The sequence below is a fragment of the Boleophthalmus pectinirostris genome, unplaced genomic scaffold, assembly GCF_026225935.1.
Source record: "Boleophthalmus pectinirostris isolate CB_2022bp ecotype Guang Dong unplaced genomic scaffold, ASM2622593v1 HiC_scaffold_3, whole genome shotgun sequence".
NCBI classification, from domain to species: Eukaryota; Metazoa; Chordata; class Actinopteri; order Gobiiformes; family Gobiidae; genus Boleophthalmus; species Boleophthalmus pectinirostris.
Genome location: NW_026571299.1, coordinates 26,268,106 through 26,284,902, shown reverse-complemented (window position 1 = coordinate 26,284,902; position 16,797 = coordinate 26,268,106). Strand labels below are relative to the sequence as shown.

Genomic DNA, 16,797 nt, shown 5'->3' with positions numbered 1-16,797 from the left:
ACTATAGATACTATTATAATTACAAATATTGCAACTACTACTACTACTACTACTGACACTTCTACTAATACTGCTCTCACTAGCCTACTACTGCTACTACTCCTATTCCTACTATTACTAAAACTACCTACTACTACTACTATTACTACTACTACTACTACTACTACTACTACTACTACTACTAAATCTATCACCACCACTACTATCACCACCACTACTACAGCTATCACTACAACATGCTATTACTACTTCTACTGCTCCTATAGGTCACTATTACTACTATATTACGAATACTACTACTACAACTACTACCACTACATCTAAAACTACTACCTACTTCTACTACTACTCACAACAGCCTGCCTGTAATGTTAAAAATACAGTTGTGTGTTTCTTATCTCTTTAGACTGTACTGTGTGTCACTGAAGTATTAGTAATATTACTGTAAATACTGCTTCTCCTCTCACCACAGAGAAGCAAACGTTACTCAGCAAACCACCACAGATTGGATAATTATAGCTGTGTGTGTCCATGTGAATACCACTGCTGCAAATACATGAACATCTACCACCTCCTTCTTCAAGTACTACTCAAAGACGCTTTACAGATCATTATTCATTCACTCCAGACCTGGTGCTGGTAAATGACTATTGTAGCCACAGCTGCCTTGGGGCAGACTGACAGAAGCAAGGCTGCCAATTTGTACCACAGGCCCCTCCAACCACCACCATCACTCACACACACACCACTTTCATACTAGGCAATGCTGGTGAAGTGCAGTTTTTTGTTACTGGTGCCCCACTGTGGCACCTAATTTTTCCAACAGTCTCCCATCCAAGTATGCTCCTACCAGTCCACTACTACTACTACTGTCTACTACTACTTCTACTACTTGTGTAACAGCTGGCCTACCTTTAATGCTATGACAAAATGCCACTCAAGTGGCTGCAATTGTTACATAAGGCTGCGACTGCTCCTCATTGTGTGTCCTATACCATAAGGCTTTTTGCAACATTAGAAGTGCCTCTTGCACAGGTTATTCTTCTCATTAAATAAAAATGTTACATAAATGGGGAAAATCCTGTTGTTGTTTTTTTTTTCCTGTAAAAATCCTATTGATTAACAATTTTCCATACCAAGTGCTTAGGTGTCCACAAACACATTAAAAGTGACACTCAACTGGGACTGAACCCACAACTAAACCAGAACCAGTGGTGGAAGATTTTGTTACTTAAGTAAAAGTACAAATGTCAAAGCAAAAAAGTAGTAAGTAGAAGGTTTTGAGATTTAACATGCAGCTTAATATATAATGATTTTGATAAAGATTTGTGCTGTATTTTGTTCCACAGGAACAATTTAAACATACATACAAACTATACATGAACAAGTACAGAAACGTAAAAAATTTTACTCAAGTACAGTACTTTACTACTTTTACTTTGTTATGTTCCACCACTGACCAGAAGTCAAACAGGACTACACCGGGACAAACCAGAAAAAACATTGAAGCATTTAGCCTAAATTCACGTGCAGACTCTTTAAACTGTGACGTTGTGTCCAGTGTTGAAAATCTCTAGTGGTAAATCTGAGCAGCAGGTGAAGTGATGTGATTGGCTGAGAGTAGAGCTTGCTTCCTGGTGAGAGCGCTCTGATTGGCCGGGCTGCAGCTCCTCTGTTTGTCCAGCAGGGGGAGTGGCCTTTATAAGCTCTCACCTGTGACAAGTGCACTCATTGTTTTCAGATCTAAACCAGAGTTTGGGAATTTAAAGAGAATCATGAAGAAAAATGGCTGGGACAGTATCGTCGACCTGATCTCAAGTAAAACATCAAAGACTGAACAGGTAGGACTTCACTCTGGGATCCTCTGGTGTAAATAACTTTCTAAGATGACTTTAAGTGATGTATTGTCATGTAAATAAAAAGAGAGATTTAGATAAAGGAAAAAGCTGTACTTTTTTACCCTTCATTCATTTTGAAAGAAATTATTGACTCTTCATTGGCAAAAAAATTAATTCATTGGCACTAATAGTTTACTAAAGTACAAAATTAAGGCAAAACTTTACCAAAAAATTTAATGTTGAGCTTTTTTTTTTTTTTTTCCATCTATTCATTTATGTTGATTCAAAACAAATAATTGAACTGAGCTGAGCCATTAAAGGTTCATAAATTCGTTTCACATAAAGATGACAATATCATGACATTTGGGGTCAATATTTCTTTTTCTTCTTTACTATTGAACTATTAAACTCAGACCAAAAAAGGGCCACACTAAGTTAGGACTAAACAAACTAAGAGCTGCTACTAACAGGCTCCTACTACTACTACTGTTACTACTACTACCTACTCAGGACCACCAGTCTACCTGCAATACTTTGAGTATCTCAAACACAGACCAAAAAAAGACAAAACTAAACCAGGAATAAACAAACCGGGACCAAATCCGAAGTGCAGATGCATTATTTTGACAAATCAAAGTCAATTTGAGCTCACATCAGAAGATTTTTATCAGTGAGTCAACAACTTTATTAATCCCAAAGGGTAATTCAGTTCACACATCTCTGTTCGTTCACAATAAAAATAAATACATACAACACACGCTATATGTTCAAACCTCAGTGCATCAGGGACACAATAGTAAATTTACTTTCCATTTAAAAGGTTTATGATAAAAGGAATAAAAGATTTTATGTAGAAGTTGGTCGGTTGGTTTTAAACCTTTTACCCAAAAAACAGCATTTTTCTTCCTGTTGATTATGTTTGCTGCACTGAATAACACACATCCTTAATGTGAGTGTGCTCACATCTCCACAAACCCAGAGGAGGGTTTGCTACAAGTTGTTTCCCTGGAAATGTTGTTCCTCTGTTATAATCTTCCAAAGTATGGCATTAAATCACATCTGTATCCAATTTTGAGGTGCGAGAAATTGTTAAAACTCAACAGAGATGCAGAATTAAACATTTAAATTACAAAAAAAAGCAGAATTATCCCTTAAAAATGTTCTAAATGTGCAATAATGTGAAAAAATTTGAACTGCAATAAATACACAACACGACGCAACAGTTAGTTTGTGTCTATAATGAGTCACAGAAGTTATTTATTCAAACATTTACGGCTCAAATCTTCTCAAAAAAAGGAACCAATATTTTCCCCAGAGTACAAGAAACCCATGATAAATATTGACCCCCAAAAATGATTGTTCCGTTTACGATAAGTGGATGTAGTAATTATCGTGACAGAACTATCTATATCAACGGAGAAGGTTTCAAAGTCTGGATTTATTTCTAGGAATCAAGCAGGGCACGAGCCTCCTGCACAAACAGTTCTCAGTGTATTCAAAAGTATGATTTAGCAGAAAGCGCTTACTGAGCAGCAATCTTGTAGTTTTGTGCTTTTACATACTGTTTGTTTTGTCTTGACAGTTACTTTTGTTTACTACATATTTTTCTCATTGTTTTTTTGTCACTGTCATGTTTTTGCTCACCAAACTTGTGTAAAGTGATGACTAATAGTGAAGCAATGACTAATAGTAATACTGATAATTTATTGACTAATCACACCTAAACTCAAATGTGGAAGCTTGATCTAAACTCAGTCTTAGAGCAAAATGAAGTTAAAGCAGATATCACCAAAGCTGGTCTGTGACATCATGTGGGTCCAGATCTGGGCCTGTGCTCCCAGTGAAGCCCTTGTTACTGTGGTTAAGAGTTGATTTGTTGTTTAGGATGGTCACGTTGGGGAGGAGGATGAGAACCAGGAGAGGGGGAACTGGTCCAGTAAAACAGACTACATGCTCTCCACCATCGGCTACGCTGTGGGCCTCGGCAACATCTGGAGGTTCCCTTATCTGGCCTACAAGAACGGAGGAGGTACAGGAGATTCTGTTATGACTAAAAACAGCGATCATAACACTTTTTAGATCATTCTATATGCTGGTGCCTTGACAGATACAAGTGATTATCAAATGAACACACACCAAGGTTCTTCTAGAGGTGCAAATACAAGGAACAGTAAAATGAAAGATAATAAATGCATAGCACACTCAGATGCATTTTTTCACATTTATATATAACTGATTAAACACTAACACATACGAGCAGACTGAACAGTCTCATTGTTGTATCATCTATTTGACAGAAGGGCAAATCTTTCAAGATAAAGTATTCCAGTGAGGACTGTTGCTATAGTAATAACCAAGCCAAATCCAGTTATTATACATTGTGAATGAAGAAAAGAAGCTTTTCAAAACAGGAAGGAATCATTTGAATGAGACCTATGAGTAAGTGAGCTTTAAAAAAGACCAGGTTGTGATGAGATACACATTACTGCACTTGTCATAAAGTGTCTGTCTCATGTTTGAAGACAGGTGTGTTTTCCAATGCCAGCTGCAAACTGAAGTCTCTGTGAACTCACATTAATGTTCATCATAATAATTCCTCACACTTGTAATTGATTTACAGACAAATCCTCTTAAACTACACTGTGGTCATTTTTTCATTCACTCCATGTTGGTGGGAAGATACTTCTGTAGCCACTGGGGCTCTGGGACAGAGTTAGTGAGCAGAGTTAGTGAAGTCATTGACCCTTCTGTCACCAGCACACACCACATTCATACAAGAAAAGGTGGATTAAGTGTCTTGCCTAAGTACACAATGACAAAACTTGGTCTGAGCAGGAATCCACCCTCCGAGCCACCAACAGAGCCCTTTGAGTTGAATCTGAAAATAATATTCTGGTCAGTCTCAGCAGCTCCTCTCACCCAAACCTGGGCACTTGGGAGGAGCTCAGAGTAGAGCATTGGGAAGAAGCAAGAGACTGTGAGCTCAGGGTGAAAAGTGAATTTGCTTTCACTTGTGTCTGACAACTGGCAATGTTTGTAGAATCTATGCTTAACATGTGTTTGTTGTGATGCACAGGGGCGTTCCTGATCCCGTACTTCCTGATGCTGTTTCTGGCCGGGCTGCCTCTGTTCTTCATGGAGAGCGCTCTGGGACAGTTCTGCAGCCAGGGGCCCATCAACGTGTGGAGAGCCGTGCCTCTGCTGCAGGGTCAGTCTCTACAAAACCACAGCTCTACATGAATGAGAAAGGGATGAGGGAAAAGACAGAGAGATAGGGACAGAGAGAGAGACATTAAAAGATAAGTTGGGGTCAAGTTGGGGAGGTCAGGGACTGTATTCCATAGAACTTCTTCTGGCTAAATCTACTTGGGTTTTGGTGACACTTTTAACTTGTGTTGCATGGAGTTAGTGATGAATCCAAAATGTTGTCATTTTTTGTCATTTTCTAAAATGTTGCTGAATGATGCACTTTCCTCTCCGGTTTGTCTGTGTTCCTGTCAGGAGTGGGCGTTGCCATGGTGCTCATCACTTTGATTGTGAGTTTCTATTACAACGTGATCATCTGCTACAGTCTCTTCTACATGTTCGCCTCGTTCCAGTCTCCTCTGCCCTGGGCACGCTGCTCTGGCTGGGAGACGCACAACTGCTCTGACACATACACAGGTACATACACACACACACACACACACACAAAGAAAGCAGAAGTCATGTTTTTACCTTATTTAACATCTTTGTACATCCCTGTGATGGTTAACCGAAGCGTCTCCACCTGCTGTCTTTGTGCAAAAATCAGCCGAGCCTCTTTTTTTATACTTGGCAATGTTATGTGTTTTTATATGAGATTATATTGCCTCATTTCAACGACAACTTATAAATAATATATAATAAAAGAGGAGCGAGGAAAAAGCTTTCACTGACAATGTATTCTCACAAGGGATCTGCAGGGGGAGCTCTGTTGCTGAAAGTGACTTAGTTTTGCTGTAAGATTTTTGGTGAACCATGTATGTAGCCCGGTCTAACGTGTTTCTCCATGTTTCCTTCTGCAGCGTTGTGTAACATCAGTGGAATCCTTGTGTCAAACTGGACCCAACAGAACCTGAGCTGTGCTCCTTCAAACCAGATCCAAGTCCAAACCAAGACTCCAAGTGAGCAGTACTGGGAGTAAGACATGATCGTAAACACGTATTTACCTCAACACACAGACAAGAGATGTAGGAATGAAATTAATGGAGAATATAATGGTTTAGGTAATGCAAAAATAACTGTAGGTGGTGAAGAGGAGATGGACAAGCTGAGGAAGCTTGACAGTTCTACTGACAAGCAAACTCAATATTTAAAGGGTCTCCAACGTGTAGCTCACGAAGGGATTTCTGAATTATAACTATTGGGCTGAATAACAAAAATCTGATGAATTACCGTCCTAAATGTCTCATTTTGATGCCTTACCTGTGCACTAATAAATAAATAATGGTTTATGTTTTATATATATATATATATATATATATATATATATATATATATATATATATATATATATATATATATATATATTTATATATATACATATAGTAGTGTAGTATAGTCCAATAACAAAACACCGCTTGGGTTCAGATCAGGGAGGCCGTTCCTCCTAATCACCCCTCTCCAAGTGTCACTGTCGTTGCCCACGTGGGCGTTGAAGTCCCCCAGGAGAACAACGGAGTCCCCGGTTGGTGCACTGTCTAGTACCCCTCCCAAGGACTCCAAGAAGGCCGGGTACTCTGCACTGCTGTTCGGCCCGTAGGCCGAAACCACAGTGAGAGACCTGTCCCCGACCCGAAGGCGCAGGGACGCGACCCTCTCGTTCACCGGGGTGAACTCCAACACACAGCGACTGAGCTGTGGGGTAATGAGCAGGCCCACACCAGCCCGCCGCTCCCCGCGGCCAACGCCAGAGAAATGGAGAGTCCAGCCCCTCTCAAGGAGTTGGGTTCCAGAGCCCAAACTGTGCGTGGAGGTGGACTATATCTAGTCGGTAACGCTCAACCTCCCGCACAAGCTCAGGCTCCTTCCCCCCCAGCGAGGTGACATTCCATGTCCCAAGAGCTAGTCTCCATGTCCGGAGATCCGGTCGTCGAGGCCCCCGCCTTCGACTGCCGCCCAGATCTCTCTGCACCAGCCCCATATGGATCCTCACGTGGGTGGTGGGCCCACGTGAGGACGGCCCCACGTCGCTCCTTCGGACTGAGCCCGGCCGGGCCCCGTGAGGGAAGGCCCGGCCACCAGGCGCTCGCTGGCGAGCACCCAACCCAGGCCTGCCTCCAGGGTGAGGCCCCGGTGACACCAATCCGGGCGACGTAACTGGCCTCTGTGCCTCATCATATAGGACTTCTGAACCGTTCTTCATCTGACCCGTCCCCCCGGACCTGTTTGCCTTGGGTGACCCTACCAGGGGCTTGAAGCCCCCGACAACATAGCTCCCGGCATCATTCGGGCACTCAAACCCCTCCACCACGATAAGGTGACGGTTCAAGGAGGGGCAATAGTGTAATAAGAGCCCTCTATTCAAAGTGCTGATTGGCTGACAGGTGACAGTTTGCTTTGACATTTGTTTTAATACCTTCTTGTGTTCCACAGTGAGCAGGCCCTGAGGAGGTCCAGCGGGATGGATGAGACAGGGACAGTGGTCTGGCATCTGGCTCTGTGTCTGCTGCTCAGCTCCATCATCGTGGGAGCGGCTCTCATCAAAGGCATCAAGTCCTCAGGGAAGGTAAGAGATGGAATACAAAATGTCCAATTCAATTTATTTGATTTTTGTATTGCTCGAAACCACAGCAGTTAAAATTGTGTGCAAAGACAGATTCTCAAATGTAGCTTGTTCTTTGAGAAGCAAAATATAAGAGGATTATTGGTGAATTTGGTCCTGGTTTGAGTCCAATTTAAGGTGCACTATGTAACTTTTTGACAGTATGACATTAAACAGCTCTACATTACATTTATTCAACTACAGGTGGTTTTATAGCTCAAAAAACAGGCATTCTGACCTCTAACTTGGTCTGGTTTGGTCTCCATGGAGATAGAAATGTTCAATACCATACTGTGAAACATTCCAGACAAGGTAATCACATCTCATGACGGACCCTCCACTAGAAAAGTTACTCACACTTGTAAAATATGGTTCCATGGTTCTCGACGAAAATGTGTCCTCAGATGACATGGCTCTGACCTGTGGGGTGCCTCAGGGGTCAATCCTGGGCCCCCTGTTGTTCAATCTCTACATGCTGCCATTAGGCCAGTTAATAAGCAGCAATAATGTGTCCTACCACAATTATGCAGACGACACTCAGATCTACGTCTCTCTGGCAGCAGGAGACTATGGACCAGTGGACTCACTTTGTCACTGCATCCAACAGATCAGTGTGTGGATGCAAAACAACTTTCTCCAGCTAAACTCTGACAAGACTGAAGTCATAGTGTTTGGTCCACAGAAACAAAGGGACAGTGTCAGCAGTCACCTCCAGTCTCTCTCTCTAAAACCTTCAAATCAGGCAAGAAATCTAGGGGTAATAATGGACTCAGACTTGAACTTTAACAGCCACATCAAATCAATAACATCCGCAGCCTTTTACCATCTAAAAAACATAGCAAAAATCAAAGGTTTACTGTCTAAAGCAGAGTTGGAAAAACTTATCCATGCGTTTGTCTCCAGTAGATTAGACTACTGTAATGGTCTGCTCACTGGCCTCTCCAAACGAGCTGTGAGACGCTGCAGAACATCCAGAACGCTGCAGCTCGGGTCCTTACTCGAACTAGGAAGTACGAGCACATAAGTCCTGTGCTCAGGTCTCTGCACTGGCTTCCTGTGCCTCAGAGAATAGACTTTAAAGCAGCTCTGCTTGTGTACAAGTCTCTCCATGGCCGAGCACCAAAGTACATCTGTGACATGTTAGTGTCATATGAACCATCTCACACTCTGAGGACCTCAGGGACCGGCCTCCTGCTGGTGCCCAGAGTCAGAACTAAACAAGGAGAGTCAGAGTTTCAGGTTCATGCAGCTCAAACCTGGAACAGTCTGAACATGTGAGACAGACTCTTCTGTGACGCTGTTTAAATCCAGACTCAAAACATTTCTGTTTAACTGTGCATATAACTGAAAGGTTTTCATTCCGCACTCTTCTCTCCAATTTATGTCTCTCTTTTTTTATTTTAATCTTCATGATTATTTATGTTTTGATTTGTTTTTATTATGATTTTAATGTATTTCTTATTTTGTAAAGCACTTTGAATTACTTTGTGTACGAATTGTGCTATACAAATAAACTTGCCTTGCCTTGCCTTGCCACAGTGCTCCTTTAAGTGCTGATATAGACTTGGTTTGGTCCTTTTCTAGTCCTGGTTTATTCCTGGTGTAGTTCAGGTTTAGGGCAAGTTTAGTTTAGTAAATGAAAACATTTATTACCATATTAAGTTATTTATACTCACACTTGTAAAATATGGTTCCATGGTTCTCGACCAAAAAAAGGTGGCTTGTCCTCTCCGGGTTGGTGGAGAGTCCTTGCCTCAAGTGGAGAAGGTCAAGTATCTCGGGGTATTGTTCACGAGTGAGGGGAGGATGGAGCTTGAGATTGACAGGCAGATCAGTGCAGCGTCTGCAGTGATGCGGTCACTGATTTACCGGCCAATCTACGTTCCTCCCCTCACCTATGGTCATGAGTTCTGAGTAATGACTGAAAGGACGAGATCATGGATACAAGCAGTCGAAATGAGTTTCCTCCACAGGGTGGCTGGGCGCTCCCTTAAGATAGGGTGAGGAGCTCAGTCACACGGGAGGAACTCGGAGTAGAGCCACTGCTCCTCCACGTCGAGAGGAGCCAGTTGAGGTGGCTCGGGGTCCCCCTGAAGGAACTGGAGAAAGTGTCTGGGGTGAAGGAAGTCTCAGAATCCCTGCTTAGACTGCTGTCCCCGCGACCCGGCCCCAGAAAAGCAGAAGAAAATGGATAGATGGATAGACTTCTAAAATAGTCTTGCTACTGTCTTATTGTTTGGACATTTCTGATCAATTGCTCAATTAAAATAGGACTTGACCTCACTGTCTTTTATATACTTATTTTAATATTAATCTTTTTTTTTTTCTTTTCAGGTGGTGTACTTCACTGCTACTTTCCCTTATGTGGTGATAGTGATCCTGCTGATCCGAGGAGTCACACTAGAGGGTGCCAGAAACGGCATTGAGTATTACATCGGAACTCAGTCAAATCTGACCAAACTGTCAGATGCTCAGGTGTGTGGACGTATTTATCTAAAGGACACATGGGAACTCAGCTCTGTCCACTGCCAGAATGTTACATAGTGCACCTTTAACAGCTTCATAATGTATGAATTTAGAATCTAGAAAATGTTAAAAGTATAAAGGAGATTAGATTAAAGATTAAATCACTTATAACAATAATGGGATTACAAACGTATTTAATTATTTACACTGTAATAAAACAAAAGAAAATTTAACTTTTAGGACTTGGGGCCACTAAAAGAGAGCAGTACGGATTGTTTACACAGTGGAAACAGTCAGGGTCCACACCGTTCCGTCCTGTACAGGCCCTATGGAAGCATCACAAAATGTCACCTAAGGTTCATATACAAAGCCATACAAGTTATGTGTTTTTGTTTTTGTTTTGTTTTTTTGGTTTCATTTTCAGGTATGGAAGGACGCAGCGACCCAAACCTTCTACTCGTTATCGATCGGATGGGGCGGGGTCCTGACTCTGGCCTCTTATAATAACTTCAACAACAACGTGTTCAAAGACGCCTTCATTGTCTCCTTCACTAACGCAGGTAAGATAAACCGTGAGTGAAGTGTCTTTTGTTTCGTTTTTGATTTTACTTCAGATAAAAGTCCAATCACTTGTGGTTAATTGTGGTTGATTAAAAGAGACATTCAGTGGCACATAGATATCGTGTAAGATTTGAGTCCAGTGTCACAGAATTATATTACTGTTTCTGTTTGCACTGTAGCGGCTAATTAGAATTTGTGTCCCATGTTTTTTACACAAATTTATTTAGAAATTTTAGATGCATATAATGATACTTTGGAGTGATCATGCTGGGGGGGTTCTACATGTCTCTCTATGATGAAATGTTCAGTAGTTACCTTGGTGACACAAACACTGACAAAAAGTTGTTGGCTAATTCTTGCTAGCTTGTGGCTGTAATGTTTCTGGAGAAGTTTAACAGCAAAAATCAGCTCATCTGTTGTAGTTCCAACTAAATCAGTTATTTCTGGTCAGACTGTGTTGAAATGAAACTCAGATTAATGACTAATAAAGCCTCAGACAGAGCAGTGCATACAGCTAGCATCATATCCCAGAGTATGTTGAGAACATGAGCTGCAAAGCATCATTTACTTTTCACCATTTTCATTTCATTTTTCATTTACCATTTTCCATTTTCCATCTGTCTCCAGGCACCAGTGTGTTTGCAGGATTTGCCATATTCTCCATTCTGGGTCACATGGCTTTTGTTTACAACAAACCAGTGGGAGAAGTCGTCAAAGAAGGTCAGCACATTGATGTTATCTTATAGACAGAGACAGGAGACACTTTTCCAGCACTGATTGTTCAGTACATTAATAAGAAATATCCTTAAGAATGACCATCATCATTCCTCTTTGTGACAAGGCCACATTTAGTCCATGTAATCCCTCATTCATCCAGGAGTGGTCCAGGGTAAAATAGGATTCAAAGTCGACATCTGGACAATATTTTGCTTTTGCAATTTTTGAAAGCTTTTTCTTTTCTTTTTTTTTTTTTTACCAAGGCTACATTTTACAACTACGTTATACAGTGTTCTGATATGATCTCATGTTACACCCAGAAACTAAGATAAACCTGAAGATGCTGAACCTGCTGTGGTGTCAAATTATTCTTCACCTTATGCATTCTGAGCATCTCAGTTAATCACTGTGATGAGTTTATCTGCAACTTTCACAGATCAGAGAGAAGTTATGCCATCACAGTGAAGCTAACAACAACTGGCATGCTAACATGCACTTCCTGTTCAGATTCAGTAAAATGCTTCATTGCAGACAGCTGTTTATACAAAGTATCTATACTGGAGCAAGAAAAACGTTGCTCAAATACACAGAAGAGAATCTGGTTCAAGGTCTTTAAGTTTGTTACACAGAAGACTTGAAGACTTTTTGTGTGTGTTTCCAGGTTTTGGTCTGGCTTTCATTGCATACCCAGATGCCCTCTCGAAGCTGCCCATCTCCCCACTGTGGTCGGTGCTGTTCTTCTTCATGCTCCTCACTGTGGGGTTAGACTCACAGTTCGCTGGAATCGGTAAGAATCATCTACTGGCTCTAATATAATATTGACCTCTAGTATAAAGTGAAAGAGAATATACTCGTCACTGACTATACCACTGGAGAGATTTGAAGATCATGTTTAAAAGTGTAAATATGAAAGGTGACACAGGGCCATCCTGACGTATGCCCCAAAAATAGTGATAGAGTTTTAAAGTATTTTTGTTTGGCTGTTGTGCAAGAACAGATTATCTCAGTCCAATTCAAAAGGAGAATCAACATCCAAATATTTAAAGGGTAAACAGCATGTGAGGATTTTTTTACTGTATCAAACACATGTTGTGGATATACAGAAATAACTATGGCTCCTCTTTGTGTTTAAAATTAAAAAGGACAATTTACTGAATTGACCTTGACCAAAAAAAAAAAATAAAAATTACAAAATACATTAAAAAATTATGATAATAATAAAGTAAAGATAACTCAGCTGTAAAAGTGATTCATCATGGTACTTTTGATTATGTAGCAAATGATAACACTTGTATGATAATGGAATGATAATGTGACCAGGATTAAAATGACTACAATGTTTTTTTGTTTTGTTTTTGTTGTTTTCCAGAGGTAGTCATCACCTGTATTGTAGATGCATTCCCTTCACTGTTTAATTCCAAACGAGCTCTTCTCAGTTTGGCCATCTCCATCTCCGTCTTCCTGCTCGGCCTGCCCTGTGTCACCCAGGTACTCTTCACATTTCAAAAACATCTGAAGAACTGCAAAGATAAAGAAATTAAATTAAGGACAAAGGGCAAGAATAAAAGGGCTAAAGCCAGAATTAGTACAACACTTAAATTAAACCAGGATACAAAAAACAAAACAAAACCACCATTCCTCCTAACTCCTTAAGAAGTAGTTACCAAGCCTGAATCAATCTTAATAAACTCCTTGAATTTAACTGAACTGAACAAAAAATGAACTGAATTAGTGTTTTCACAAATCTAAAATTTCAAACTTGATTTCACTTCTAAAGAATTCACTCAGTACCAATTATGACACCAAAATGAAGATTAAAAAAATGTTCCTTTTTGGTAACAGCGAGGAATTTCATACCCAAAATAATATAATAATACTTTTTTCTTTATCTTAACATATATTTGTTCTAATAAAGCTCAAAATCATACCAAAACTGTTCAGGAAATGTCAGTGTTTGTGATTTATTTTAGATTTTTATTTTATTTTTTGAGTATCTAGTTTCGATATTAGTTTTAGTACCGATTAATATTTGATTTCTGACAACCCTGACATATTTGTTCATGCTTTATTGAAGATAATTAAGCTGTAGTTATTATAAAGTGGTATTTAATGGCTTTTTGTATTTGTAAATTGAAACTGTATTCCTTTGTATTTCAGGCAGGGATCTACTGGGTCACCCTCACTGACCAGTTCCTTGGGACGTGGGTGCTCTTGATCGTGGGTTTTTTGGAGGTGGCTGGGGTCGCTTATATTTATGGTGAGTTTTTTTGTAGTTATAAAAGTGAAAGATGTTGGATAATTACATTTGTGTGTATTGTTTTCAGGAGGAAATCGTTTCATTAAAGACATTGAGATGATGATCGGACACAAATCCTTCTTCTTCTGGTTGTGGTGGAGAGCCTGCTGGTTTTTTATCAGCCCCTGCATTATTTTGGTGAGAGGAGTAGACAATTTTATATGAAGTCATGTGACAAAGGCAGGTCATACTTACCTGTAGGCAGTGTTGGGGAGGTTACTTTTAAAAATGTATTCCCCTACAGATTACAGATTACATAACCCAAAATGTAGTTTGTAACGTAATCCATTAAATTACTTAACGTGAGTAACGTAATCTGAATACTTTGGATTACTTGATTTGCTGTAGAGAAGCAAAGACGAGGAAATCTTCACATAAAATGTTTTGTCTGCTAAAAGAAAATAAAAAGCGAAGACTTTACTTAACCAAATTAAAAATATTATTGATAGAAGAGGAGGAGACATGGTCCACGCTGCATGGTTTAGTCCTGTTAAATCCTGGTTTAGCCCTGTTTTAGTCTTGTCTTAGTCCTGGTTTAGACCTGGTTTAGACCTGGTTTAGACCTAGTTTAGTCCTGGTTTAGACCTGTTTAGACCTGGTTTTAGTCCTGGTTTAGTCCTGGTTTAGTCCTGATTTAGCCCAAAATGTGAAAACATGAAAATACCGCCCTGTAATCCATTTATTCCAACAAAGTAACTGTAATACCATCACTCATTGAAACAGTAACTGTAACTGAATACAGTTGCTCATAATTTGTACTCTGATTATGTAACTCCGGTACATTTAATTCGTTACTCCCCAGCACTGCGTGTAGGATAGTGAATCTGTGAAGCTTATGTCCCATAGTGAAATGATGGGACAAAATGTAAGGGACCTCCATAGACTATGTAAAGAAGTGAACTAAGGCTACGTCCACACGACAACACTCCTGGATTTTTTTTGTTGGTTGAGTAAAATTCACGTCCACACGTCAACTGAGCACTGAGTGAATACATCTTCCACACCTGTATGTGGTGCTGTAAACAATGATAATAATATTTAATAATGCAGATCTCATCACTGTTTTTTTAAACTTTAAGGTAATTTAGTCTGTTTTAGATGTATCCCAGAAATATCGCCATTTTGTTTTGCAAAAGTTCAACATAAGTTTTTCGTTTTTTAGCCATAAGATTTGGATGAGAATTATTAGAATAACTTGGTCTTAAAATCCAACAGTTTATTTATCTGTGCGTAGTCTTTGTTGTTGATCCGTGTGTGTAATCTGTGCGATGTGTGTTGTTAGCTTTAGCTCTAGCAGCATGTCTCGGTTGCTGGGCGACAGGAGTGGCTCCATAGGCAGCACCTGTCATATATCAGCAATGGTCTCGCGGTCCCCGAAGGCTAGTTCAAGGGCTAGTTCGCTGCATCTGAGGACCCTGGCGATGACACGGTTGTGACGTCATCATTTTCCAAAAGCTGCGGTTTGTTTGTCCACGCGACAACGCGACGCCGGTGTTCTCAGATTTCTCCACTCTGGAACCGTTCTCAAAAAACACAGTTTTTGCCACCACCCAAAACGCCAGCTCTGTGTCAACAAAAGGCCAAAACGAATACAAACTTCACCATTTTGACCAAAAAACCTTGTCATGTGGACAGGCCCTAAGGGAGTGTGACATCACCCATAGTGTTCGGCTTCAGTCAAAGGAAGCTTGTGAGGTTAGCAGCTATAGGGATGAATTTGGAGCAGAGTTCCACGTTAGTTACAAGAATTAATTTGCGGATAAAATAGCGAGGTAAACACCAGAATCATGTAGAGCAGATTAATATGAACATTTTAAAACCAAAATGAGGAGCGTGACAGCAGCAATTATGGAGAACAAGTGGTGTTTTTTTTAAACGAGGCCAGAGTCGATGGAGCCAGAAGGACACCCATGCTCACTTCCTATTTGGGCTAGCTATGTCCATGTATATATACCATCAAAGGGGATTTAACCTCATGTTTTTTACAAGTCCATCAGAATGGGTATTTTAAGACAGGTGAAGTTTTTGAGAAAGAAAATAAATGACATTCACATTTTATTAGAATTGAACATTTTAGCCAAAGTCCCATGGGCCAACTCAGTCTGTGTGAATAAACAGTATAAATCAAATAAATAAAATATAAAATATTCATGTGATTGATTAGCTTAGAAACAAAACAAATGATTAAATCCATAACAAGATTTTATGATGAAGGTCTCCAATTCTTTGTACAAGCTCTGTGCTGTGTGCTGCAGGTGATTCTGGTGTGGTCCCTCCTGACCTTCACGTCCCCCTCTTACGGGTCGGTCCCTTACCCAGACTGGGCCCAGGCGCTGGGCTGGTGCATGGCCGTGTTCGTGCTCATGTGGATCCCTCTCATCGCTCTCTACAAGTTTATAAAAGCAGAGGGTTCAGTGTGGCAGGTGAGTGTTACACAAGCAGCCAATGTGAATGTGAATCAAAAATGATCAATAGGTATTTAATCCTAATTTGTGTATTTTCCGCAGCGTTTCTTATCTCTGTGTCGTCCCACTGAAGACTGGCACCCATATCTAGAAAAGTACCGAGGAGAGAGGTACTCCAACCAAACCAACAAATGTACAGACACGTCCAGTATCTCTGTGATCTCCAGCTCGTGGCTTTGATAGTTTGTTTGTGTTTTCCATATATTTTTATTGTTTACACTGATGTTTGAGTTTGTATTTGAAGTATCTGATCTGTAACCCATTCATCCACCGTCGTCGTGGTGGACACTATCTCAGGGCATGAGCACAGAAACAAACTGTATAAACCTGATCCAACTTCTGTCACCTTAGTGATTGAGCGAGTTTGATTAACACGGATCAAAACAGTCTATATTTTAATATTATAAAACATTCACTTCACTTCATCAAATTGAATGGTTTGTCTAGAAGCTCTGTGGTTGTAAAGTCTATACAAAGTATAGATGTTTACAGGAGGAAGTTTGTATAGTACATTTGTAACAGTTTGAAATATTTATAATGATCATTGTTATTTGTAATATTATTAAATTTACTAAAACTTAAAGCTCCCTTGTTGTTCTTTAAATATAATAATTTTAACAGGTTTTAGGTTGATTTTGAGTCTATTTGTTATAATGTGTTATATTTGTT

The 16,797-nt window shown here is 40.1% G+C and overlaps 1 protein-coding gene across 1 annotated transcript; it reads left to right on the top strand.

Moving 5' to 3' along the window:
• Nucleotides 1-1,754: 1,754 nt before the first annotated feature.
• slc6a14 (solute carrier family 6 member 14) lies at nt 1,755-16,459 on the top strand. Its single transcript, XM_020937001.2, has 15 exons — nt 1,755-1,841; nt 3,723-3,867; nt 4,915-5,046; nt 5,340-5,501; nt 5,885-5,999; nt 7,455-7,587; nt 9,958-10,098; nt 10,514-10,649; nt 11,278-11,370; nt 12,029-12,154; nt 12,737-12,855; nt 13,525-13,624; nt 13,692-13,801; nt 15,919-16,086; nt 16,171-16,459. Exons 1-15 carry the CDS (start codon nt 1,776-1,778, stop codon nt 16,306-16,308), a joined length of 1,884 nt encoding a protein of 627 aa, XP_020792660.1. The 5' UTR covers nt 1,755-1,775; the 3' UTR covers nt 16,309-16,459.
• Nucleotides 16,460-16,797: the final 338 nt, after the last annotated feature.